The sequence below is a fragment of the Ochlerotatus camptorhynchus genome, unplaced genomic scaffold, assembly GCF_037179485.1.
Source record: "Ochlerotatus camptorhynchus isolate MF236.1 unplaced genomic scaffold, CSIRO-AGI_Acam_v1.1 ptg000503l, whole genome shotgun sequence".
Classification (NCBI taxonomy): Eukaryota; Metazoa; Arthropoda; class Insecta; order Diptera; family Culicidae; genus Ochlerotatus; species Ochlerotatus camptorhynchus.
This window is the reverse complement of record NW_027040988.1, coordinates 1,047,682-1,074,095: the sequence shown is the minus strand read 5'-3', so window position 1 is coordinate 1,074,095 and position 26,414 is coordinate 1,047,682. Positions and strand designations below refer to the sequence as shown.

At 37.6% G+C, this 26,414-nt stretch overlaps 1 protein-coding gene across 6 annotated transcripts in view; it reads right to left on the bottom strand.

The window, feature by feature from the left end:
- Positions 1-827: 827 nt before the first annotated feature.
- Positions 828-26,414, bottom strand: part of tey (teyrha-meyrha) — a 114,490-nt gene continuing 88,903 nt past the window's right edge. For 2 of the 6 annotated variants that reach the window (XM_065235755.1, XM_065235759.1), the window contains 7 exons: positions 3,233-3,459; positions 2,959-3,156; positions 2,584-2,899; positions 2,245-2,497; positions 1,967-2,174; positions 1,808-1,882; positions 828-1,674 (listed from right to left, as the gene is read on the bottom strand). In XM_065235755.1, the coding sequence (XP_065091827.1) occupies positions 1,603-1,674; positions 1,808-1,882; positions 1,967-2,174; positions 2,245-2,497; positions 2,584-2,899; positions 2,959-3,156; positions 3,233-3,459 (1,349 nt within the window). In that variant the 3' untranslated portion in view covers positions 828-1,602. Of the gene's footprint in view, positions 1,675-1,802; positions 1,883-1,966; positions 2,175-2,244; positions 2,498-2,583; positions 2,900-2,955; positions 3,157-3,232; positions 3,460-26,414 lie in introns of those variants that run through there. The other 4 variants (XM_065235758.1, XM_065235760.1, XM_065235756.1 and 1 more) reach the window with 3 other exon arrangements.

Sequence of the window (26,414 nt, the reverse complement as noted above, 5' to 3'; positions counted from 1 at the left end):
GACCAGGCATGTCATTTCAGGATCTTCCCTTACTTATATGCTCAGACCAAATGCGTTGATATTTCTTAAATAATATGATACACCGCGAGCGTTCACGGGTTAAGAGTATTGTATTGGGCTTGGATTTTTCATATTTCTGAAACAATCTAGAAAGTGACACATCCAGGTTTAACCCCCAAGTGTTTTTCTTAAAATAAATTGAATAGAATTAAAGTGGAATCTTCTCCAGCAAAATTATTTAGATGCACCATGAAAAATTGCAGATTGAAATATTCGAGGGAAGCAATAAAAATATCCAGGTGCCCAACATTACCAAGCTTACCTTAGGTCCAGTTGTCCGGTAGCACTATCAGTCAGTAGACAAGATTATCATTCCACGGTAGCCGTGCGTTCACTCAATTTCGGTTACAGTTTCATCCATCCTACCTTTATGGTATACCTACCATTCATAAAGCCGATTCGATGTTGTTTTTCTTCTTCTGCCAATCCTTGTGTCAGCTTATGAATCGCTTGCTACCATTTTTTATGTTGGCAGAATAGGTTGTAAACTTTTTGTTGATGTTTAGAAATACAAACGAATAGGAAAATTACAAACTTACCTAGCTACCTGTATTTCGGAACCGTGAGCAGCGGGTGACCGTATTAGGGGTAATAATTTTATTGGGTCTATAATCGGTCGAACAAATTCGTCTTTATATTAGCCGTCACACAAGTGTGAATGTGTGAATTGAAATGATGTTGCGGAAATCTAGCTAATTTTGATGACGAAAGGTGTAAAAAACTGTTCCCAGGGACCGTTTCGGAATTGTCATGTGAATAACGCGGTATTTTCAATCATAGCTTTTATTGATCATCAGTTGAGAATTTTAGCTTTATTACTGTATGAATTTGACATAAACAATTGAATTTTTGCCTCTTCCGCTTTTTTGGTTGAATGGTTTTTTGTTCTTCTTCTTCTTTGACATCCTTTCTAGTTGTTTCAATGCGAAAATATTTGTCTTACCAGTGGAAGGAGTATCATTAAACTATGTTTGCTGTAATAATTTATCTTAAGATTCAATTTTCATTATGGCTATTTACACAACAGCATGGGTTTGCACTTACTTCAGCTAGAGTAGCTTTCCATGATTATCTATTCATATATCGAAATAACAATTAAGCCTTGTTCATTTGTCTGGTTCGCTTATGTGTGTACTTTTATAAAGTGATTGATATCCCACAAATCTTGCTGGTTTCTATCACTGGGCAGAATTTTTATTGTTTTACACTTAATGTCGAGTATATCTGATCGATTGATTTTATGCCGGCAAAAGTTCACCTTGTGATCGAATTAAACATTTATTGCACATTTTTATTTCTCTATTTATAGCCTTTTGCAGAATTTGAAAGATGATAATTCTTATGCCTTAGATATCCACCTTCAGATAGACGATTCAAAAAGTTTTTTTTTTCTGTGAGAGAGCTCTGGTTTGAATAGTTTAAAGTTTACAACATTCGATTTATTATCATACATATGTAGGCTAAAGGGTCGTTACAAGTTCTAGGGCTATGAAAAATAAATAGAAAGAAGGCGGAAACAATAAATAAACGGCTGTTTCAGCTTTATGCATGAATTTTCCTAAAATCCGAATTGGCGGTAATGATCTTGCAACGTGGGCAAGATTTGGAGGATTCCTGGGGTAACAGAAAGAGAAGTTGAACATTGAATATTATTAAACATGGTGGACTCAACTCAAATGATGGCGCACTTGAATTTTAAAATATTGAGCGATATTTTTAGAATTAGAATCAAAAAGTGTCCACTTACCGTCTCAGTGATCCAACATTCCTCGCAAAGATAGTGACCGCAGATTTTCGATATGACCAATGCCTTACATTTTTCCTGTGAACAGAAACGACGAACAAAAAAAAAACAAAGCATCAAAATATTAACAATGTCCTCGATATCCACATTCTTCAAGCTAACCTTACATATGAAACATTTGTAGTGCGGTGAGCCTTCCAGTTCTCGTATTCGGGCTTTTAGCTCCTCGAGAACCTGTGCCTTGGACGAGGGTTCCGTCGGTTCCGACGTGCTGACGTACGAATCGGAATTGGGCGTAGTTCCAGCCGTCCGGATTGGCATCGAATCCGTGGCGGAGTCGATCTCCACCGACGAGGTGGCCTCTTCGGTGCTGTTTGCAGAAATTATTTCAAGTCTTAGATCTTTTTCATGACTTCTAGGATGACCGGCAGAGATCTTACCTATTCTTATCATCACGAGGTGCACCCATACCGGGGTTTCCGTTGCTGGGGTGACTACCCAGCGAAGTCAGCGTCGTTTGTCGGGGTCGCTTGATACATTCCTCATCGTCCGTATTGTCTACGATAACTTCCTCGTCGTGGTTGGTGACCATGTCCTGGCTGTGGTCGTGATCCTGTTCGTAATCGACGTCGATTCGCTGATCGCTGCTAGTTGGAGTCACTCGGGTGATCGAGTTGTCGGAGGTGGCCGTACCTGGAATGGTGATCGATGGAAACAAGAGGAATTCAAGCTTCACTTAAATGAAGTCTCCACACTTGCTGGTTGGCTGGGTGACTTACAGTTGAGGGGTAAGTTTAACCGATTTTTCCTATCCCAATGCGGTACAATTGAACTAAGCGAAGTGATGGCACTTTCTTCCATTGGAGGAATCTTGGTCATCGGAGGATCGGACTTCATTGGCGGATTGTTGTTATTATTGTTATTGTGATGACTACTGTTAGTGTGATGAATCACATTAGAGGTCATATTGATAGCTCCATTCGACGTTTCGTCACCGTAGCTTTCCACGTCAACAGTTTCATCTTCGTCCTGAGCCGAAGATTGATTGCTCTGCTGATGTTGGTGCTGTTGTTGCTGTTGGTGCTGATGCTGTTGCTGAGAAATGTAAAAATCGATTTCAATCACCTAAATTAGATTTGGTCGGGCACGACGACACTAACCTTCCTAACACATTCCTCGATGTGCTGTGCAATTTCCTCCTGCGTCCTCTGTAGCCGTCCATGACACACCGGACAGGACTGACAGTTGAGGTTCCCCAGTTGGATGCCGAATCCATCTTCGCCGTCAAATTTCCGCTTCCGCAATTTACCCCGGAGGCGATCCTGACGCTTGTTGCGAATATTTTTGAACGTCTACGTGGGAGAGATAATCAAATTTGGAAATTGTTACAATTGCATTCCACGGAAATGAGGGTGCACTGCAACTTACTTCCCACCGGCTGGTGCGCCCCTGAAGGGTATTTTGCATCGCGTGCATATCGACACTCAGGGTTCGCCGCAGTTCCAGGCGTTCCGCTGCTGAGCTCATTTTGGTGAGTCGTGTCAGTTCGGCCGAGAAATGGGTCTCTAGGTCACTTGGTGCAAGCTGGATACCACAGATAGGGCAGGAATTGGGTGGAGGCGTTCCTACGAAGGATTTCTTTGGGGGACCGATTCCTGCAATTGAAAGAATCGCGAATACTCATTAGAAATGGAAAACAAATCATTATTTTTGTTTAAATCAAATAAATTTGCTTTGCTTGGTAAATGCATATTCAATTCTACGCTCTGCGGTAAAAGTCAATCAGTAACTAGCAGTTCACATTGGAAGCCCTTCTGTCCATTGAATGCTGATTCATGATGATGTTTTCAACCACGTCGTAATTACCGGGAAACCTAAATTTTTAATTAAAAGTTAATCTGTTTTTAATATCCGATTATCACACTTGGTGGCAACCGGACAATGAATGATGAATAGTTGGCGTACCCCTGGCTTGATATGACATGAAACTTCTGAAAAATGCTAGATGCAGTACAAAAACAAATGAACAACTCGCCATGTGTGCTGAAAAAAAAATCATAAACACTGTCACAAATGCAATCCCATGTGGATGCTTAAAATCAAATGACTAAAACACGCCAATTACAGGTGACCGCAAAAAGTGTTCTCTAACCCCAACCGACGGCATTTTTCCACCACTCCAACCGAGGGACAGTTTTCTGCGGTTGATTTTTCAGCTCTACCCTCAGACAACTCTTGCGCTCCATATGTCCAAACTGGAGGGAAGGTGTGATTTCACTCCAATCTAATCTGCTGCTTTTGGCACCGAATTTAATGAAAAACTGACCCCTCTCAATTTTGAACTGACATTTCTGGTTGGAAGGATCCAACATACGCTTCAACAGTGCCACATGAATGTTTGCACATGAAGCACGTGTTTGTACGTACATAGCAGAGATATCTCCATCAGGATTGTTAACAGCAATTATCGTAATCGTCTTTGTTGATGGGTGGTGATGGTGGTACGTGTTCCACCCAACCACTATTGGCTCTCCACATAACACAATTTACACGAAATACGATTCTTTCGGATTAGCATAGTCGGGAATAAATCTAACGTGAAAGTGTTTTATGTTCCAGACCATTTGTACATTTGTTCGCATAGTGTTTCCACACTCCCTGGGCTGCCTAATAGGTTCCATGAAGGGTAGGGAAGTAGTAATCTGTCGTTCTGGAAAACCACTGTAGCCACTGAAAATTTTATTATTTTTCCTGTTCAGGATGTACACACTTGTTTCCTGCACCTACAGACATGTGTAATTACGTCTCGTCGGAAGGAAATGTTTGTCGTATGTGAAACTGTAAAATCTATTATTCATTTTTGAGTAACTTTTTATCATTTGTTATGTTGGCTTACATTGCATCTATCGAAATGTGATATTTGCTATGTAATATTTTGTTTCTGTTTCGAAACAAACTACCAAATCGGTGAATCGGTAAAACCTCTCACTCTGCGACTTGGCACACACTAACTATAAAATTTCAATTTGGCAATCGGAAGAGACACTTGCATGTACAGCATTATTCATCCGCCCCTAGACCCCGGTTCTCCTTCATTCATGGCATGTGTATTGAAGCATGTCGTTTCGGGAGCAAATTCAAGTGCAAAATGAAATGGAGAATTAATCTTCTTCAAGTGGGATTTGAATGAAATACCGAATCGAATTCAGAAGACAGTCGAAAATGTTGCAACGCTTGTGAATCTGGTTCTTTGCAGGTGGACCGAACAAAGGTGGCGTTGTTAATGTTGGTTTTAAATTTAGAGACGGTGTCTCTGGAAGAAAAACTTATTTAAACAAAATCAGTATTTTTGAAACACCTACCAAACGAAAGCATGGGGTCACTCCTTGCATTTGAGAATAGTATGGAAATGTTCCATCGGGGGGTCTAGAGCATTTTTTATTAATTTCGTATTTTTTAGTGTAAATCACGTCCACAAAAACAAAGTCTCTTGACCACAGAAGCCCAAAAATTTATGGAAACATGTCCCCGATAGAACATTTTAAAACTAGATACTGATTTTTTTTTATGATAATGTTATCCTACCAGAGACACCGTGGTAGATATTTGGAACGGGACTTGACAATCGGGTATCGATTTCGAGCCTATTTGCTGTCAAATCCAAGCCAGTTTCTGATTGGTCGATTTGACAGTAGCAATCGTGGAATAAAAAGGACAGAGGGATCACATCAATCTGACTGGCAGTGATGCCGGAATCAATATTGACGTCAATGGCGTTGTTAATTGTTTATATTTGCAAAAGGAAAGTTGGAAAATAAGGTCCACGGTGTGTTTTAAAAGATGGATATTCTCGTTTGTTTATGGTTGATTTTATTGTGTTAAGCAAAAATGATGTACTAGGTGCTAAAATGCGGTAAAAACTCCGAATCAAATAAAAATAAAAATAAAAAAATCCTGGCATCATTGGTCAACTCCGTCAAACATCATGTACTAATTTCTGACGGGAATTCATCAAAAACATTAAGAAGAGGGAGAAGCAGGATTTTCAAGTCCCGTCCGGGGGTAGAGCACTAACCTATTAGCATAGAGTTAACTCTAAGACCAGAAGGTCCCCAAGAAACGAGCTCAACTTTTTGGCTCAGCTCTGGTACTATCTTCGGTCCCAAGTTAATCGATTCACCCCTCGAAACATAGGAAAAACCAATAACCCCTCACTTTATCTGTCAAACTTTCATAGCGAATTAAAACAAACATTGCGTAGTACTAGAATTTTGACTAGAATGGGGTACGTTAATCGTTTGCTTGGGACCAATAGGCTAGTCAAGTAGTGAGCCAATTTAAAATCGTTAGTTTCGTATTGATTGTTGGTATTAGTGAGTGAAATGAATTATGTCGAAAAAAAATAGGTAAAAGGTTGCCGGACTGGACTTGAACCACGAACGTTGCGATTAGCAGACCTGTGCTTTCTCCACTGCTCTCTCCATGCTTCTGAATATGGACAGTCTAAAAGAAAACAGCAAGCGCTCATTTCCTCTCATACTCGACTTCGTATGCTTTTTCTGCTGGAGAGATTCGAGACAAGTGTGTGCGTCGTTCTACAATGTTATACATAAAAAGCTTACTGGTATAGTCGAAAGCGTGGATAGAACACGAAAAAAAAACTAAAAATTATTACATCGCTTGCAAGGTCAACTTCTAACATTCGCTGGGATGTTCATGAACTGAGGATGATAGGAAGTGGAACTAACATTCATTGTAATAAACTTTTGGTTTGTGTGTAGAAACATTTAATTTATTGTTAAAACCCGTTCAAGAAAGAGAGGTAAAGGGTGGGTTGTGCTTAGTAGGACGGAAATTAGATCAAAAACGCTATACGTTCAAGAGAAAAAAATATGGATTAATTTCAATAATTGAGTGAAATGGATAATAGCAAACATCTCCACAGATTTTTACCCTTCTTAAACGCTACTATAAATCAAGAGTAACATTACAAGATGTAACCGTATAAGTTGATCAAATTCAAGACATTCATTACGATTCAAATGAGGGATATAAGGTCGATCTAACCCCGCTTTCCCCTATTTTATTGTATTGTCCGTGGAAATCTTCGCTCGAAGGGATGTACGATCGATAAAATGGGGTTAATTATAAGAAAAAATCTCTGGAGAATGGAATGAAAGTAGTTTCGGTCACCGCAAGGCTCTGTGAATGAAATTATGATAGATTTTACCCCGCTTCCTTCTATTTTATAGAATTATACATGCATATCTTGGCTCGGAGGGATGAACGATCGGATAAAATGGAGTTAATTACATGTAAAATATCTGGAAAATCAAATGCAACTGGTTTCGTTCACAGCAAAGCTCTGTGAATGAAGTTATGGCCGAATTTACCCTGCTTTCCCCTGTTTTATTGAATTATTCATGGATATCTTGGCTCAGACGGCTGTATGATCAATAAAATGGGGCTAATCCTACGTAAAAATCTCTGCAAAATCGAATAAAAGAGGTCCCATACACCGCATTTTTCTTAGTCGTTTATGGAAATTATTTTTTAATAGCTTATAAGAATACTAGCTGAGTGTGCCTGGCCTTGCTCGGGATTCAATATTAGCTTTGGTTTATGCGCCGATTAAAAAGAAAATCCTGCTATATTGTACGTAGCCCCCTTCCCCTCTTATCTAAGGGGCTACCCCCTATGAATACTGTACCTCTTATGCTGAACATACATACTCACAAACATTGTCTTTTAAATACATGCCGTAACACGGGGTATCTTTGATAATGCGGGTAACTTTGATAGCATAATATAAAGATGAAATTTACTCGCTGCGCTTTTTCTAAATTAGAAATATTGGTTCCATATTGTAGCTTAGGGTATTTCCGTTGATATCGTGTATAATTTTTATATGGTGTATGTTATATATTTTACAAACATATTAAAAGGCAATTTTCGTATTTGTCGCCTGTTTGAAACAGCACTCAAACCATCACTTATGAAATATATTTCCGATATAGTCATCACAAATTCAATGTTGTATTCTTATTTCCTATGATGTTTTCTGATTCAAAGTTCCATATTTTAAGAACTAAAATGTTTGAGTTTCACGCACTTTTCGGCACCTTTCGGCCACAAAACTAAAAAAACATTGCTGCAAAAATATTTAGAATATACTTTTAAAAATTATCAATGCTACCTCGTTTTACGGTACCAGAAAGGGGAGGGGTCTTGAACCACCATAGAAACATTTCTTGACTTTATAAACCTCCACATGCCAAAATTGGTTCCATTTGCTTGATTAGTTCTCGAGTTATGCAGAAATTTCTGTTTGATTTGTATGGGAGCCCCCCCCCCCCCCTTGCAGAGGGGGAGGGGTCTCAAACCATCATAAGAACCTTTCCCGGCTCCTGCATACAAATATTCACGCCGATCAGGTCAGTAGTTTACGAGTCTATAAGGGTCCGACAGACAGACATATAGAAATTCATTTTTATATATAGGTAGGGGAAATGGATGTAATGTCAGCCTAAATGCCCCTAATTTGGGCCCATACATAAATCCAGCAATCGACTAAATTTTCAATAGCGACCAAAAAATATCCAGTAGTACCGTCCCAATGACGCGTTCATCTAGATAAAATTGATAAATAGCAGATTTTTAGTGATGGGCCCAATCTTAGATCCATAGGCCAACATAAGAGCCATTTCCCCTGTATAGATGATCGATTCGATTTTAAAAACTATGTAAAATTAGCTGTGGTGTTGTGTTCAGACTGGAAGACCTCAATCCTAAACATTTCTGGAGCACAAACACGTATTGATGGCACTAAAAGTGTTCTAAGTAATCTTCTTCTTCTTTCTGTTTGAGCTATCATCGTCTGACAACTCAGTGTTGGGTCAGTTTCTAGATTATATGACCTGTTTTCTAAACAGATTTAAACAATCTCCCTACCGTCAAATCTATGATGAAGACGTCATCCTGTAATAATTTTTATGCTTTCCAAACGTAAACAAACGTTGTAGGTAGCTTTATGTTTTGCCAGTTTCATGTAAGTTGATTGTTCATAGTTTGCAGCCACCTTTCCTCGCAGTTTATCTTCTCCTCGGCAATGCGCCACTTACTATGATTCCTCTATAACGCTCTCTCCTAGCAATCTTGCGCCGTGTGGTGCCGATTCAAATGATAATCATTTTGATTTAAAGATGTTAAACAGTACATATTTTTCAACGACAAATCACTTTGTTTCAAAACGCAAATAATAGCGGCGCCAGTGGTGTAGTGGTAAGCGTGATTATCTCTCACCCCAGCAGGCTTGGGTTCAATCCCAGTCGGTGCCGCCAGGATGTTCTGAGGCATAACATCTCTGATCAAGTAAAAAACATATTTTCGACATTTTTTTCTTTAACTCCATATAACTCGGAACCAGTAGGCTGTTGAAATTTTACGTCTTCGAAAGAGTTGTTTATTTTGTCAAGGCAAACAACTTTGCCAAAGACATCAAGTCTCCAAAACGTCATCGAAAGAAGTTAGATTGTGGCGCTATATTTGCGGAAGAGTTTTGAACTATTTGTTTATGTCAATAGATGGTCCTTATTATGATGAGAAACTTTACCTAAGATACCAAGTCGCGCAAATGCTTCGTTTCAAAGTTATTAATTTTGCTCCTTTAGATTGCATTTCTGGCCCAGTGTGCATTGGTGTAAGTGGAAGTTCGAATAACGGCAACATGTCGAGGAGACTACTTGCCCAACCGGTGAAGTTTTCCGAGATTCTTAAAGCTAACGTGGAATTGATTAACAATTTTCGCCTCATCAGCAGCCTTGCTCTTTCTTCCAGAGAGCTGGACTCCAATAAAATCAAAGAGTTGTACACCGTTCGAAAAACTTATAAAATTTCTGCGAGATATAGCGCACATAAAATTAACGCTAGATTTGGCATAAATTTACGCGATATTTCGTGTAAATTTAAGCGCAATATCGCATAAATTTGCAATATTGTATGCAAGCTTGTAAACGATTTCGTTGTTTATGCCAAGTATAGCTCAAAGTTAAACGAAGGGAGATTCTACGCGATAGTTAATATTCAGAATTTTTTTCTGTGTATGGTGTCATTGAGCAACAATATACACTCCTTCTTCTTGCCTACACAAATATGAGCATCTACCGGAACAGATTGAGCGTTTGGTACTTAAAATAAATATCTTTTATTTCAGAATGTGCCATACTTAAAACATTTTCTCATTTATACTGCCCATAATCGCATATCAGTCACATATGGATAGAAAATCAAGCAAAGATGGGACTGATATGCGATTATGGGTAGTATAGCAGTTCACAATGTATTTCGTTGAGGCGCAGCCAGGAGAAACAAGCCACAAACGACACAAGTTTGCACGGCTGCCCTTTGCACCGAAAACTTGAGGACAATCTTACCATATGATGAGAGAAGCTTTAACTTGGTCCGATCCTAAGATGTCTAATGGTCCGATCCCAAGATGAAGAATGGATTGACAGTGAGGATGAAGATTGCTGAGCTGGTAGAAGCGGTTACATGAACAATATCCAAATACACATTTTTTGTAGTCGTTACCAAATGACACATGGCATCTGAGATCATGGAACATTGATTGCTTTTCGTTATAGTTAAATATGACATAATATAAAAGTAAAACCAGCCATGTCATTCACAGAGCCTTGCGGTGACCTAGACCACTTCCATTCGATTCTCCATAGATTTTTACAAAGGATTAGTCCCATTTTATCGATCTTACATCCCTCCGAGCCAAGATATCCATGTATAAATCAACAAAAGAGGAGGAAGCAGGCTAAAATCGGCCATAACTTTATTCATAGAGCCTTGCGGTGACCGAGACTACACACTTAGAAATACCTAATCTTACACGTGACGGAATCCATCTTTGACATAAAGGATGAGACGTAAACAAACATGTCATGTAAAATTAAGTGCTCCGAGACTTAAAAGTTTGAAAGTACGTTTGATTGAGCTGAATTTTGCGTCTATTTTTATTCAATTTTATGCCAAAATTGACGCTCGTATATGTCAGTCTCAGAGCACCTAAATTTACATCAATTTTTTAAGTGTGTACTTTCATTAGATTCTCCAATGATTTTTACATACATACTGTTTATTTTCGGAGGTTATTTGTGGGAAAAATAAAAGCAAAATTACTGGAAGTATTTGTTAAAGCTGAGTGTCTTCAAAACAAATCATTATTGGTTGGAGATACTTTAAAAAATCAATTTTTATCACTTTTATGCTCGATACATCTTATGGTTATAAAACCCCAGAATTTATTGAGTACACAGCAAAAAAATAATTTTGATATCACGTCAAAGTGGATGCACTACAATCATGTCGAAAATTTCATGTAATTTTTATGACCACATAAATAAACAAATGCAGTAAAAGCAGCGTAATGTCAGTTCATGCATTGTATTAATGATAATTTTGTCCTTTTTAGCAAGTAATATTACACCATATTTTCAACATGATTGTAGTGCATCCACTTTGACGTGATATCAAAATTATTTTTTGCTGTGTAACAGAGATTAAGGTCACTAGGCCAAATGTTATCTGGATCAATAGGTTATAAGACAGAATTGTGAAAAAATGAGATTCAATTTAAAAAATGTTTCAGAACAAAATTTCTTGGTACAAATGAGAATTAGAGTAAATTGTTAGGGATATCGGATAAAGAAAATGTGTCTTCACTCCGTTGTCTATACTAACATAAATATTAACCTTTCAGTACTCGCGCTGATGTACAAAGTTAAATACGAAAAAATATATAAAACCTACTGACGTTGGAACTCGCTCAACGTGAAACTAAACATGGTTTATTAAATTTAATACCTGAACGTAGGTATTAGACCAATAATTGAAGAATATTACTGAAAGGCTATTTATTGAAACTCTGCACTTTTGTGTAGAGTCTGAAGCTAGAACTTTTCTTCAAAATATGTGATGAATAACAATCCTCGTGATGCAAGATTTTTTTAAAATATTATGCGTTTATTTTTCCAGGCAACTTTGCCGTAGCTTTGCGGAGCCGGTATTCATCGTTTGGGTTACAAAATTACTTAAAACTAACGTTAGTAAAGCAGGGACCGATTACTCGCGGCTATCTCGAGGTTAGGTGTAACAAATTGTAACAAACGGATGCCATGGTAAGGATTGAGAACACAAGGTTTTTTCGAGCAATGTGCTCTTGATCTCCAACTTTGCGACATACTGATGAAAAAGACAAACATGGGGGTACACCGATGGGCAGCTAACAACATGGGAGAACACAAAATGACACTAACTACTAAATTATTAGATCTATCCGTTTCAAAAACACATAAAATGATGCAAGATTTGTAGAAAAAATAATTCAAATGTGAGATTTTCAAAAAAATTAAAGATTACAGATTTAAAAAAAAAACATACTAATGAGTTGTTGGATCATAACGGTCAATTATTAATTAATTATTAAATTAAATTCTTATGTAATTTTAGAAGATTTCAAAAAGAGTTGAGAAAAAAAAATCTTTAAGGAAAATTCCTACGTGATTCTTAGGAGATTTGTATGGGAATCGTGAAGAAAATGACAGATGAATTATATGAAGAATTCCAAGAGAATTATGATGAGAATTCAACAAGAAACAGAGTTCTAATAGTGTTCTGGCGATAATTTGAACCTAGTGTGAACGATTCATCACAGAGTTCCAACAAAAAGTATTGCAAAAAAAAAATTGCTGATAATTAGCAATAAATTCATTAAAATACTCCAAGGAGTTTCTAAATAAAATTTCGAAATATTTCTGATGTTTTGAATAGAGTTAAAAGAATTTCAAAGTCTCCGAATATGTTCAAGGGAATTCTAAGAAAGATTCCATTCAAATTCTTAGAAGGGATTTCAAGGAAATTCAAAATTAAAGTCAACGGTAATTATTACGGGGGGTGTCCATTCATAATATCAGAAGAATTCCATGATCATTCAGAGCAGAACTCCAAGTTAATTTTGGAATTCATGTCATGAGAATTTTAAATAACGGAATATTCGAACCCCGGAAAAGAATAGTTCAGTTTCGGTTTTAACAAATATTTGTTTCCAAAGTCCACTTCAGTATCTTCAAAGTATTCTTTTAAGGCCCATGCACTTTACATCTAAAATTGATACGACAAAAATCAATTTAAAATATTGATGAGTGATTAAATTCTCATAAAAAAATAAGACGGGAAACTGACGAAAGTAATGCAGCAAATAGAGCAAAACATATATGTATTAGGTAAAAAATCACTCTGTTTTTATGATTTATTTTGAAATTCTAATGTTCCTATGGTATGGTTAATCTATTTTTCCCGGTTCTCTCATCGAATTCCCGAGTGTTTCCTGGTTTTCCCGGCTACTTTTCATATTCCCGGATATTTCCCTCCAGTATTCCCGGTTTTCCCGGTTCGCTGGCCACTAGAGTGATGCAAAATTTGAAATTTTCGCTCCACAATACTTAAACGATTCCAAATCGGATCCTGACTAACCTCTCAAAATTTGAACCCATTTAGTGAGAAACTGAGATGGCACAAACCATTTGAAGTTTGTATGGGAATTACTATGGTAAAACCAAGATTTTTGTTCATGTCTATCTAATAATTCACCATATAGGTCTGCTTCAAAAGCTTTCAACTGTACTTGTAGGAAATTTTCCCAGCTACAACTTTTCTGAAGACCACTTTTTGATTCAATGTGCAGATGTCTTATGATCATGCTCAATCAACTGCTCAGCAGGAAACATTGGTGTTTCTGGGGCGTTGAATAGGACACAAAAATCATGGCTACTATGTCAGACTGCAAAATACAGTGTTGCCTACAGAGCAGCTGCTTGATCATGTCATAAGTTTACCAATCTCTTAAATAATTAATAACTTTTTCCTGTCTCGTTTTACAAATAAAAAATCTTCAGCAAAGTTGTAGCTGAGAAAATTTTCTATAAGAATGGCTATCGAACTGTTTCGCAGCTCAATATAGAAAAAGACTAGAAGGCAATGAACAAAAAGTTGAGATTTCCCATAGTAATTTACACGTAAACTTCAAATGGCTTGTGCGAAGTCTGTTCTTAACCAAATGAGTTGTAGCTCTGGGAGGCTAATCAGGACCCGATTTGTAACCATTTAAGCACTGTGGAGCGAAAAAGTCAAATTTTGCATCAGTCTACTGGCCACCCTGAGTGTGTCTTATTTCAATCCCAGTCGAGATCGTTAGGATTTTTCTTAGGCGAAAAACCATCTGGTCACATCTTCCTTCGGAAGGGAAGTAAAACCGTTAGTCCCGGCCCATGTGTTTATGGGTTCGATAGGTTCCAGATGTGTAAGTCTCCTGGGAATTCTATTACTGTCCGTGATTAGCCATCAATTGGTAATCAACGCTCGTACGCTCGTAGACTCGATTGCGGATCAGAGACCAACTTAACGAAAGGGAGAAAGAATTATTCAAATATATTCTTTGTTTTTTTTACCAAACCAATTTTTTCTACATATCTATGTTTAATTCACAGTTTATCAATTACAAATAATCCTAAGTTTTGCAAAATTTGTTTTAGGCACTTTGAAATTGGCAAAATTTTAAAACGCTTATGTATTTAAGTTGTTTTTAAATAACTGCATAAACTAATTGGAAACAATTTCCTCTTTCAAATGTTTGATCCAAAAAAGTTAAGCTACTTAAGCAGCAATTAAAATGGTACATTTCAAACGACAGCTGAAGTGCAACATCCGCTCTCGTTCAATGAAGTGTTAACGTGTAAAATTCCATCACTCGCAGCACCGATCCGAAGAGAAGGTAGACAATCGACAGATACCTACCTCTCAGAGATGTGCCGTGCGAATTGGTATGCGTAAATAATTTTCATTGCTCATTGCAATATAATGCTGACAGGAGAAGGCCCTCGTGTAAGTTGAGCGATAATAACTTCATTGCTATTTAGCGCGCTCTATGGAAAAACTAAGCCAAAGCCACTCTGCGTCGCTAGAGTTTGTAATAATCCGCTATTACAAGCTGATGCCTTGTACCAGTCCCGTTTGCAACCTCTCAGGCAGTAGCAGCGGGGTAATTAGAACATATTTTTATGTTAATAAATCGAGCGTTTTTTCTGTGTTTACTCAACAGATTTACCATCGGATTGCGACTGGTATGGGTATGGTGTGGTATTTATCAACCAGTTCCTGTCAGCCTAGAGCAATGGGTTTAGCCAGCATCGCATCGAAGCTGTAGTTGTGTGATATAAAGTTTATAAAAGCGTTATAGCTTGCAATTTACAGTGCTCAATCATCGGTCTTTTTAACAGTTGTTGCCCGGTATGAATTGAGAGCGAGCGATACACACGAAATGCTCCCGGAGAATAATTGGCGGCCATAAATTAGAGGAGATTATTATTTGTAGTAATTTATTTATTTACCTTACGTATTTATCGTATTATGATAGTGTTGGACGGCTGGTCTGGATAGGGCAAGTAGAATTTTCCATCGCAAGTTCGGAACGGGGATGAAACGAAAATTACATTTCCATTTACGGTCTGGATGCGAAGGTCACCATCACAATTAAAGTCCTTCTCTCTTTGCTTGATATTTTTTGTTGCCTCCAAATCGAACTCGTACTAATTGTCATTTAATCTACACATGGAGACGTCCGTCGAGCGAAGAGGGGAAATCGTTCAACTTGCTTCAGTGATCCAATTAAGCGAAGTAGTAAGAGATAAATCAACTTAAGGAATGGAAGCCGCTTCCCCGCACCGTCACGCAGATAGTGGAACTGCTGTATCACAAATCAGTCGCAGTGCAGACTTTGGGGCACCCCCTTCAGTTGGATGTCAAGCGGTGGTGACTGGTGATGGTGTTATGAAAAGCTGCTGGACTCGACAGTAGCATGGCAAATAATTCGCATTGGCTGTTGCGAAAGTGCGGGTTGCCCTTTTAGGCACCCCGGACGATAGCAGCAGCATCAGCAACGGCACAGGCAGTCAGTCAGTCCGTCAGTGTCACCGAGGCGTAAAATGAGAACCACATCCAATAAACTTTCATAACTTGTTAAATGTGATTTCTTTATTATTGAATTATTTTGCTCTTAGGTTGTCCTTTCTTGGTTGACGTTTTTTCGTCAGTATGAAAGTAACTGCATTGATGAATGAGTGTTTCATGATATTTCGTTTAAGATATCAAGGAAATGGTTTACAGAGTTTTGCCTCCGTTTGAAGGTAAATGTCATTGTTTATTTATTTGTTTATTTAGGTATTTATTTGTCGTCAATTAATCCAATACCATTTCAATTACAATAAAAGCTGAAGATCTATATTTGATTTACTATTGCCTGTTTTTTAAGCATACTTCATTGTAAGTGATGATTTAATTTTGAATCAGCGTTGCATAACATACACACTTAGAAATAACTTATTTCTAGATAGAGCTGGAATTAGGGCGTAACAGCTTTTGTAAACAATGACTTCTCTCGATGATTTCACGCAATCCAACATAACCATCAGATAGAGGAAGCTTTCCCCTATCCAATGGTTATGTTGATTTGCCTGGGTGAGCCTTAACTTTCTAGAAATCATCGAGAGGAGTTATTGTTTACAAAAGCTGTTACGCCCTAATTCTAGCTCTATCTAGATTTTACACGTGACGGAATCCATATAAAAGATGAGAAGTAAACAAACATGTCGTGTAATGTTAAGTGCTCCGAGACTGAAAAGTTCGTTGCTCGACGAAAAGTACGCTTGATTGAGCTATATTTCGCGTCTGTTATGACTCAAATTTATATTGACGCTCGTATATGTCACTCTCAGAGCACCTAAATTTACATGAATTTTTCTAAGTGTGTATTGTTTAAAATAAATTTGTATTCTTACTAGTTTTTCACTGATTTAATGAGTCATTATAGCGATGTAATAGGTATACCAACAATCAATACGAAACTAACTATTTTAAATTGGCTCACTACTTTACTAGCCTATTGGTTCCTAGCAAATCGACTAATGTACCCCATTCTAGTATTAATTCCAGTACTACACTATGTTTGTTTTGATTCGCTATGAAAGTTTGACAGATAAAATGAGGGGTTAGTGGATTTTCCTATGTTTCGAGGGGTGAATCGATTAGCTTGGGACCGAAGAGAGTACCAGAGCTGAGCCAAAAAGTTGAGCTACGCCGTGTCCAAAGTGGTGAATTAATCGACCTTCATACATCCAATTTTTCTTCACCAAATGTTTCTTTGGGTGCTAGCTTTTCTTCGATTGGTTTTAGAATATTATGCGGAGAAAATTTTGATGCTTTTTTTGTATGGGGTGATTTTTGCTCTGCAAGGCCATATAACATAACAAATTATGATAGAATTGAAAAAAAAAATCAAATTTCCCCTGGAATGTGACGACCCTAACTAACTTTTGCCGAAGAAAAACCGGGTGTACATGAAAGTTGATTAATCCGGCATTTGACCCCAGCGTGTGGTACTGATCGACTGAGAAATTGATGAGCGTTGTAAATTGCTTTTCTGTCTCGAATTGGAAATGACTTTTCAGTTTGAACAGAATCAAAGTAATGCTATTGTATTTTTTTTCCAAACGTCCAACGTCCAAATACATTTCCAACTCATACCATTTCTCAGTCGATCAGTACCAATTTTCAGTCTTGCAAAAATGGAAACACTGCTATTTTATTTTGTCCAACATTTCGATCCGGCGGACCTTCTACAGGGACTCAATAATTACAGTTTTGTCGTCCAGTGTAGTTCTAAGCGGAATGCGTAACTGTCATGAGGTCAGAGCTTTCCCGCGCAAACGCAAACTATTCGGATTCTGCATTCCGTAGAAAACCCGTTTCGAGATTCACACTCTGAAATTCAGTACCCGGTACTAGAAGCAGTGGTGATCATTCTAGTACCGGGTACTGAATACCAAAGTGTGAATAATCGGAAAGCGGTTTCAACTGATAGTAGTTTCCGAATCGTTTGCATTTGCGTCGGAAAAATCTGACCTCATGACAGCTACTGACTGAAATGCTATTAATTTAGCGTTCATTTTAGCGATGACCTTTCCGATAGTCAATAATGTGAAGCGATAAAAGATACAGGCCTGAAGATACCATTGCAGCGAATTTGATTTTCCGTACAGTTGAAGATCATATCTGGTTGGTATTGTTTGACTTCCCACGTCGTGTAATTAGGGGTGTCTGTCATCCGGAAATTTCGCTGCAGTTCGTATTTTTATTTTAATATCAAATCTAAAAAGCCTTTACATCTATATGTGCTTTAAAGTGAGTTGGAGTGAAAGATAAAATAACTAATGTCAATTGGATCTGTTTTGCTTAGAATTTGGGAGCTCACGAACTACATTACTGACCCGATTGCATAATTCAGCGGATTCCGACAAAAACGACCGGCCAGCATAAGCGTAGCCAAGGGGAGGGGCAGGAGAGTTCCAAGAAAACTATTACGACAAAATCTTCAAGATTCAGGGACTTATTAAAATTTGGGTTATATAGCTAGGATTTTTTAACTAGTTCGTTTATTTGCTAGGCTCAGTCGTGTGTGACACTTTGTGGAGCCAAAAATCCATATTTTTTTAATTAACATTTCAAACAGCAGTAATCTAGGTTAGTATTGGGTACCAATTACTCGTGGCGGTCTCGAGGTTAATGGGTAACAATTTAGATTGGAAGGAACTAGGTATGAAACAGGTTTTTGAAGCCTCCTTCAGATACTACTCTCAAACGGTTGATCAAATGCTGGCTGGGCAGGGGCAAGTAGCACAGAAACAGGTGGATAATAAGACTGGGACACAATGGCTGGAAAATGTGTGGAAAGGAGGGGATGGTCACATCACACTCTAACATCAGACAAACAAAGGTATTCGTAGATCGCCTGTATGTAGGGAAGATCACGGGCTCCCAATACATCTCTTACTTCACGGAAGGGTTGTCTACCTCAGGCCACTAAGGTATCCAATAGTAGTGCTCTGGAGGCGTCATTACGAGGACAATGCCAAACTGCGTGATCGATGCCATCATAACCGGTTCTGCACCTACATATATTACTGCCAACGAAGTTTATTCTGTAGAGATGTGCGTCTAGCGAGTAGTGGTTGGATCAACTAGGATTTCTTGTCTTGGAAAAATTCGCTTCAATGGTATTTACAGATGCATTCATGGTGTTGGACTTTGAAAAAAAAAATCGAAGAAAACACAATAGAAAATTCGATGCTTTGTAAAATTTTCAAGGTTCTTAGAATTGGAATTTTTTTTCAAGAGTCTGGATCTTTGAATAACTTTCTTGAGAGTTTTGAGAAAAAATCCAAAGGAATTTTGGGGAGTATTGAAAAACAACTTCCTTTCCTCTGTCCTTATCCTAGGTAATAGTAGTATTAGTAAATAACCGTAATACCCCGTTCACATTACAGCGTATATCACGTGATATACGCTGTCTTGCAATGAGCACTCATACATCCAGTTTTCACTGGAAATCCTATGTATGAGTTCTCATTGCAAGACAGCCTATATTACGTGATATAGGCTGTAATGTGAACGGGGTATAAGAATAAGTTCACAATTATTTGAAGAATTTCTCTACCATAAGCAGCTGACAATAATCCGGTTGATAAATAAAATCACAATAAAGGACAAAAATCTGAGAAAATCCTAATCATAAAGATTCAAAAGCAATGATGAGCAAATTTTTAAATGAATCCCAAAAAGAATTTTAAAGGAACTGAATTCTGAAAAAAATGATTATGATTCCAGTAAAACCAAATAACATGGACATTTTTTAAAGGATTTCTGAATACCAATTTAAGAAAATCTTTGCAAGCATTCCTAAAGATTTCAATATTTTGTGTTTTGAAAACAATTTAAAAAGTGTTCCCTGAATAAACGCATGGACATTCTGTGGTAAATTTCAAGGAAGAGTGACGGAAAATTTCCCGAAATTGCTGATATCATATCCAAGGGGAGCGGCGCTGACGGTGTAGTGGTGAGCGTGATTGTTTCTCACTCTTTCAGTCGGCGCCGCCGGGATTTTCTGAGGCCGTTGGTTCCAGGTCTATGAGTTTGATGGGTCGATAGGTATGGTCCAGGTGTGGAAGTTGCCTCCCTGGCGTCGGTAGCATTGGAATCAAGGAAGAAAAAATATCCAAGCGGAACTCTGAAGAGAATTTAAATGGAATTTTGAAGAAACCTGAATACTTGTTAAATTCCGCAGAGCGTTTAGAACTTCAGAGCAAACTTCAAATGCAGTTCTGATGTGAATTTCATGCGGTCTGTCATGGATAATAAAGTTTTCTCGGAATCTTGAATATTTTTCTGAGTGTGAAATTGAAGTACCGTAAAACGGGGTATCTTTGATAATGTGGGTAACTTTGATAATATAATATGATGATTAAATTTACTTTCTGTACTATTTCCGAATTGGAAACATTGGCTCCATTTTGTAGCTTATGGTATTAGCTTTGATATCGTATAGAGTTTTACAATGAATATTTTACATAATTTCCAAATATCTGCAAATTTTGTTTTATTGTTTTTCGCCTGATTGAAAAGGCACTCAAACAATCACTTACTAAATGTTTTTCCTATACAGCCATCACAAATTCAATACTGTCTTCTCAATGCCTATGACATTTATGGTTAAATACTTATTCAAATTTTAATATTTCTTGTACTTAATTGACGTGAAAGATTTTCACGTTTCAGTTACTTCAAACCGCTTTTAAAAGTATTTTGATGAAATTTCCAAAGGAGTTATTAGAGGAAGTATTACAATAAATTCTACGGATAACATCAAAGCATTTCTGAGAAGAATTCCAAGCGAATTTTCGGAAGTAAATATACGAGAGTTTAGAATAGAACTCCATGGAAAATGTTGGAAGAGTTACTAGGTAATAGTGAGAAGAGCTTCACGAATTTTTTTAAGGAGAGTTTAGAGTTAAGGTTTTTGGTAGTTCAGAGGAGAATTTTATGAAGCTACACAGCAAAAAATTAATGTTGATATCACATCAAAGTGGATGCACTTCAATCGTGTTGAAAAAATGGTGTAATGTTACTTGCAAAAAAGGACAAAATTATCATTAATACAGTGCATGAGCTGATATTACGCTGCTTTTACTGCATTTGTTTATTTTTGTGACCATAAAAATTACATGAGATTTTCGACATAATTGAAGTGCATACTCTTGGATGTAATATTAAAATTTATTTGTTGCTGCCATTTTCTAATGAATATTCCAAATATGTTCTGCGAAAAACTTCTAGTGAGTTCTAAGGAAAATTTCAAGGAAATTCCGAGGGTATTGAACGGATCACATCATTGCAGTTTGGATGAATATTTTGCGAATAGAACGACCAAAAGCTGCTCGACTATATGATTAATTCTAAGGATAGTCCCAAAATAATTCTAGGGCAAATTACATGCAAATTCTAAAAACAATATCGAGTGAATTCTCAAGAGAATTCCAATGGAATTCTGAGAAGAAACCTTTCTTCTTATTCTTTTGGATATTATTATGTCCCTACTGAGACTTTACACCTGTCCTCAACGTAGTGTTCTTTGAGCACTTCCACGGTTGTTAAGTGATAACTTTCGAAACCTGTACCATGTTCGCATTAGTATTATCGTGTATCGTGTGTCAAGTACAATCATACGCCCGAGAAATGTTTCAGCCTGAAAAATTCCTAGACCAGACCGGGAATCAAGCCCAGCCGCCTCCAGCATGATCTAGCCTTATAGTAGCGCCTTCACGATTGAACTAAGGGAGGCCCCTGTGACCGGCTATATATTAGGTACACGGCAAATTAATCTGACTCATATTTCATTCAAATTCACTCAAATTCGCAAAAACGTAGGTCACTCATAGTTTGAATAAATTTTTACTCAAATATGAGTAAATGTGACTCATAAGTATATGAGCATTTGTCACTCAAATATGATAATACAGTTACCTTGAAGATCTTTTAAGAGTATTTTGATGAAATTTCCAAATGGATTTTGAGGAGATATTAGAATAAATTCTACGGATAACACAATGTATTTCCATAGACCAGAAGGTCCCGAAGAAACGTGCTCAACTTTCATAGCAAATCAAAACAAAAATAGTGCAGTACTAGAATTTCGACTAGAATGGGGTACGTTCATCGATGTACTTGGGACCGATAGGCTAGTCCAGTGTGAGCTTATTTAAAATCGTTAGTTTTCACCGGTTGGTATTTATGAGTAGAATTTCAAGGGAGTTTTGGATATAATTATACAAGAGTTAAGAACTTCAAGTCAAATTTAGGAAGAGTTTCAAGGTAATGGTTGGAGCACAAGAAACATTTAAAGTTTTATAGAGGTTTTAAAGCATTCTACAAGTCTACAACTCAAATTGTTACTTGGGAAGAGCTCCAGCTAGTGTTGAGATTTGTCATTGTCATTGACAGACTTTCGCGCGATATTGACAAAATTGTTTTTCACATAGTCACTAATAGACTTGATCCTCAAAAAAAAAAAAATCGTCAAAATCTCTATAAGTTTTTCGTCAATGAGATTCACCTGGTAACAAAAAGTGTAATTTCGTGCATTTTGAGTCACATTATTCTTATCCATGCAGTTCAGGACGTAGATGCTTGTTCCCTTCAACTGCTCCATGTAATTGTGCTGCTCAAGTAATTTAATTTTGTTTCTAATTTAGCTAATAAAACGTTTGCACATGTTCCTCACTGACAGCATTATCACTGACAATTGACATGGTTTGCTTTGGCCGTGGCTGTTAGCTCAAATGAGTGACTAAAACAGAATTTTGAATATGGCCGCATGTATTGTCGAGATTTTTTAGCACTGGCTCCAACTGAATTTTAAGGAGACTTCAGAGCTGAAGTGTTTGATTGTTCAGAGGAAAATTTCATGACGATAGTGAACAGGAGTCCTGGTCAATTTCTAATACATATTCCAAATAAGATCTGAAAAGAATTTCTAGTGAGATCTTATGATAATCCCATGAAAATTCCAAGTGTATTGAATTCTGAGGATAGTCCCAAAATAATTCTAAGGCAAACTCGAAGTTAACAATAATTTCAAGCGAATTTTAAAGAGAGTTCCAAGGGAATCATATTTTGATGGTAAACTTTCAAAGAAATTCTGAGAAGATTTGACGATAAGGGATTTTCGAGGATAATTTAATAATTATTATAGATAATTCAGAACAGAATTTCAAACGTTATCTGAGTTGAATTTTATGGAAATTGTATAGAGATTTCAAGCGAAATTATGATAGGATTATAAAGACAATCTTACGGGAATTCCGGAGAGATTTTCAAATTGAAAAGAACTCTGAGAACTTTTATACAATGGTGGATTGAAGTGTCCAGGGCTTTGAGAACTTCAAGGAAGGGTAATTTCTATAAATTAAGGATAGCTCCATTAATTATAGAGAAATTTAGAGAAACTTAAGTCCATAACAGAAGTCCATAAATTTTCACGCAAAAATTTCAGGTGTAGAGCCTTATGAGAACTGCACGAACTTCCGGGTAGCTTCAAGAACATCAGAGAAGATCATAGAACCTCAGTGCTGTTTAATTAGCGTAAAGAACATCAGAGAAGATCATAGAACCTCAGTGTTGTTTAATTAGCGTAAGTACTCAGATAATTTCCAAAAACTTAAGCAAAGTTCTCAGATCATCAGAGAAGTGCGGAGAACATTGGAAAAGGTTTTAGATGTTTAGGCACTTTCATTATTTTTTGGGAATATTCAGAGTATTTGAAGGATGATCAGAGATCTTCAATGCATCTTATTTAATTGATTGATGGAACTGTCAAAAATTTCTGAGAAATTATAGAAAAAATCTCAGGAATGTTCCAAAAATGTGTGTAATATTGCAGGGTTTTGAGGGAAATTCCATCTATATCAAGAACATTTTTGGAACGTTAAGGAACTTCTGAGAACTTCTTGATAATTTGGAGATAACTTTCATGGGGGAACGAAAACTTCAGGTATATCCAGAGAAGTTCAGGGACGTTTGGAGATTTTAAGGGATGTAAGATTTTAAGGAGATTGTATTATAATAAAGTGTTGTAAAGAGGTCTATGCTTATTTTCAAGGTTGTTAAGATATAGACAAATTTTGCTGTTTGAGTTATTACTATTATTATTATTCGGCCTAATGGCGTTCAGCCTGTTGGCATCGAGCTTAATACTCCATCTTCAGCTCCCCTACCCCCTCTATTTTGAAACTTTTTTTTCCTTTGGTTTGTTTTCCGTCGATCTTGTTTTCCGTGCTGAGCACCAATGATACCGACGCCAGGGAGGCAGCTCCCACACCTGGACCCTACCTATCGACCCATCAACTCATGAACCGGGGACCAACGGCTTTACTTCCCTTCCGAAGGAAGGCGTGATCAGAGATGTTATGCCTCAGAACATCCCGGCGGCGCCGACTGGGATTGAACCCAGGCCTGCTGGGGTGAGAGGTAATCACGCTTACCACTACACCACTGGCGCTGCTGAATATTTTGAAACTTGGCTACGCTCTATTGGCGGAATTACCGGATGAAGCGCCTACGTGTAATGGAATTTTATAATCAAGATATGACAAGATGACTGGGCCTCCCTTAGCTCACGGCACAGCCACAAAGCAAGACCATGCTGGAGGTGGCTGGGTTCGATTCCCGGTCCGGTCTAGGAATTTTTCGGGTAAGAAAATTTCTCGAATTCCCTGGGTATAGAGTATAATTGTACTTGCCACTCAATTATACTAATGCAGAAATGTTACAGGGATTGAAAGCTCTCAATAAATAACTGTGGAAGTGCACCTAGAACACTAAGTTGAGGGCACGCAATATGCTAATATTTGTGATTTGCAATAAGATTGCAATGCGAGGTTGAAGAATAAGAAGGACAAGATGAAAAATCTTCTGCATCAAATTCGAATTATCATAATTTTAGCACCTCCATTAGTGTGAAGCTCTTATTAGTTAAACAACATCCGTTCGATTTTGACACCAGGACTCCAATGTTTTTAATTTCCTCATGATCTGCAGTTTAAAATACTAAGCTCTGTTCAATATTATTATTCAATTGTCCGGATATGTGCGAAGCTTTGTACGTTCAATCGTTTTTGACCCTTCAATATTTTTAAAATAAAAGTATATTTTGCTCCAGCCTTATTACAATTTTTGGAAAGCTAAGAAGTCGAAAATCAGATGTTGCCACAATTGAACAGAGTATTGTAACTCAACCTTTTATTTATATATTCTATTTTTTTATAAGAGGTTTTAAACAGTAACTCAATCTAATGATTCAGAAGTAGACGAAATCTTCTGATTGAATAATATCCCTTTGACAGTGTTTTGTAGCTATATTCACTGAGGAGATTATTGAGGAAAAACTGGTATAAATTTAGAGAAAACAATGTTTTACTGAGCCTTGAATAACGAAATGACAGTGTAACTAATACACTTCTATCGATCAAGCATCACCTAGGTATGCTATCCAATTTCGTAAGTTGTCAAAAGCGATAAACGTTCACTGTGCGGATTTGGATCGAGACCGAACCTTAGAAATTAGAGCTTCATCAAACTTCGAGGCGGACAAAACGGCTTAACATACCGCAAAAGTGTGAACAGACAGCAGTGTATCAAAGTAGGGCTCTTTTAAATCGCCATAAAGAAGGTCTTCGCAGCTCCTTGATCGGTCGCGCATGTTCCGATCTTGGAAAGACAGTTCCCATAAGTTGTTCCACTCGTTCACCGCATTGACAAGGTGGAACGAAATTAATCCTCTCTCCAGAAGTTCAACGCCGCAGACTGCCACTTCCAGAAGCTACGGCACCAACTCATCAAAACCAGTAGTTAATCTTCTAATGACAGTAACAACCATCGGGCTTGGATCCTGATGTGCTGCTGTTTCGGTTTTATGCCAGATGCGCGGCAGCTTCTTGATCTCCAAGCCGGCCAAACGTGCGAGAACTTGATTTCGCCGTGAATTGCTCGAAAACCGATTAAAATCTTCAAATTTAATCAACTTCCAGCAATCACTTCGGGGACCAGCCTTTCAACGCCACCAGTCGAGTGTGAAGAAGCTCAAAGTCTGGCGCGGTCTCGGTGAAGTTTCGTACTTTTGCTACATTCTAACATTCTCCGCTTGGCGATTTATTAAATTAAGTTTATGCTTTGATGGAAATGAAATAAAAATCCAATCTCTGTCAGTTTTCTTTCCCCTTTCGGTGCGGTTTAATTTTGGAAGCAGAGAGATTTTCCAGTGCTTTTTATTTTTATTCTTGTTGACAAATTTTATAATCTCTTGCATTGAAAATTTATTTCAATTGATCGAATTCGCCAACCCTGACCGAGACTGAAGAACGATCCAAACAAAGTGTGAATGACTTCGGAGGATTAGCACGCTCAATGCCCCGACCCTGCCGCAGCGCTCAGTTGCAAAACCTGTGGCTCTAGTTAGCGTGTTCCAGATATTCACCCTCGGTTGTAAAGCTAATCCTTAAAACCAATACCAGTCAGCCAGCGGCACCTCTGCATCCCATCAGTTGGCAATCATAGGAGAATAGGACCGCATGGCAGACAAGAGGAGAGGTAAGGGAAATAA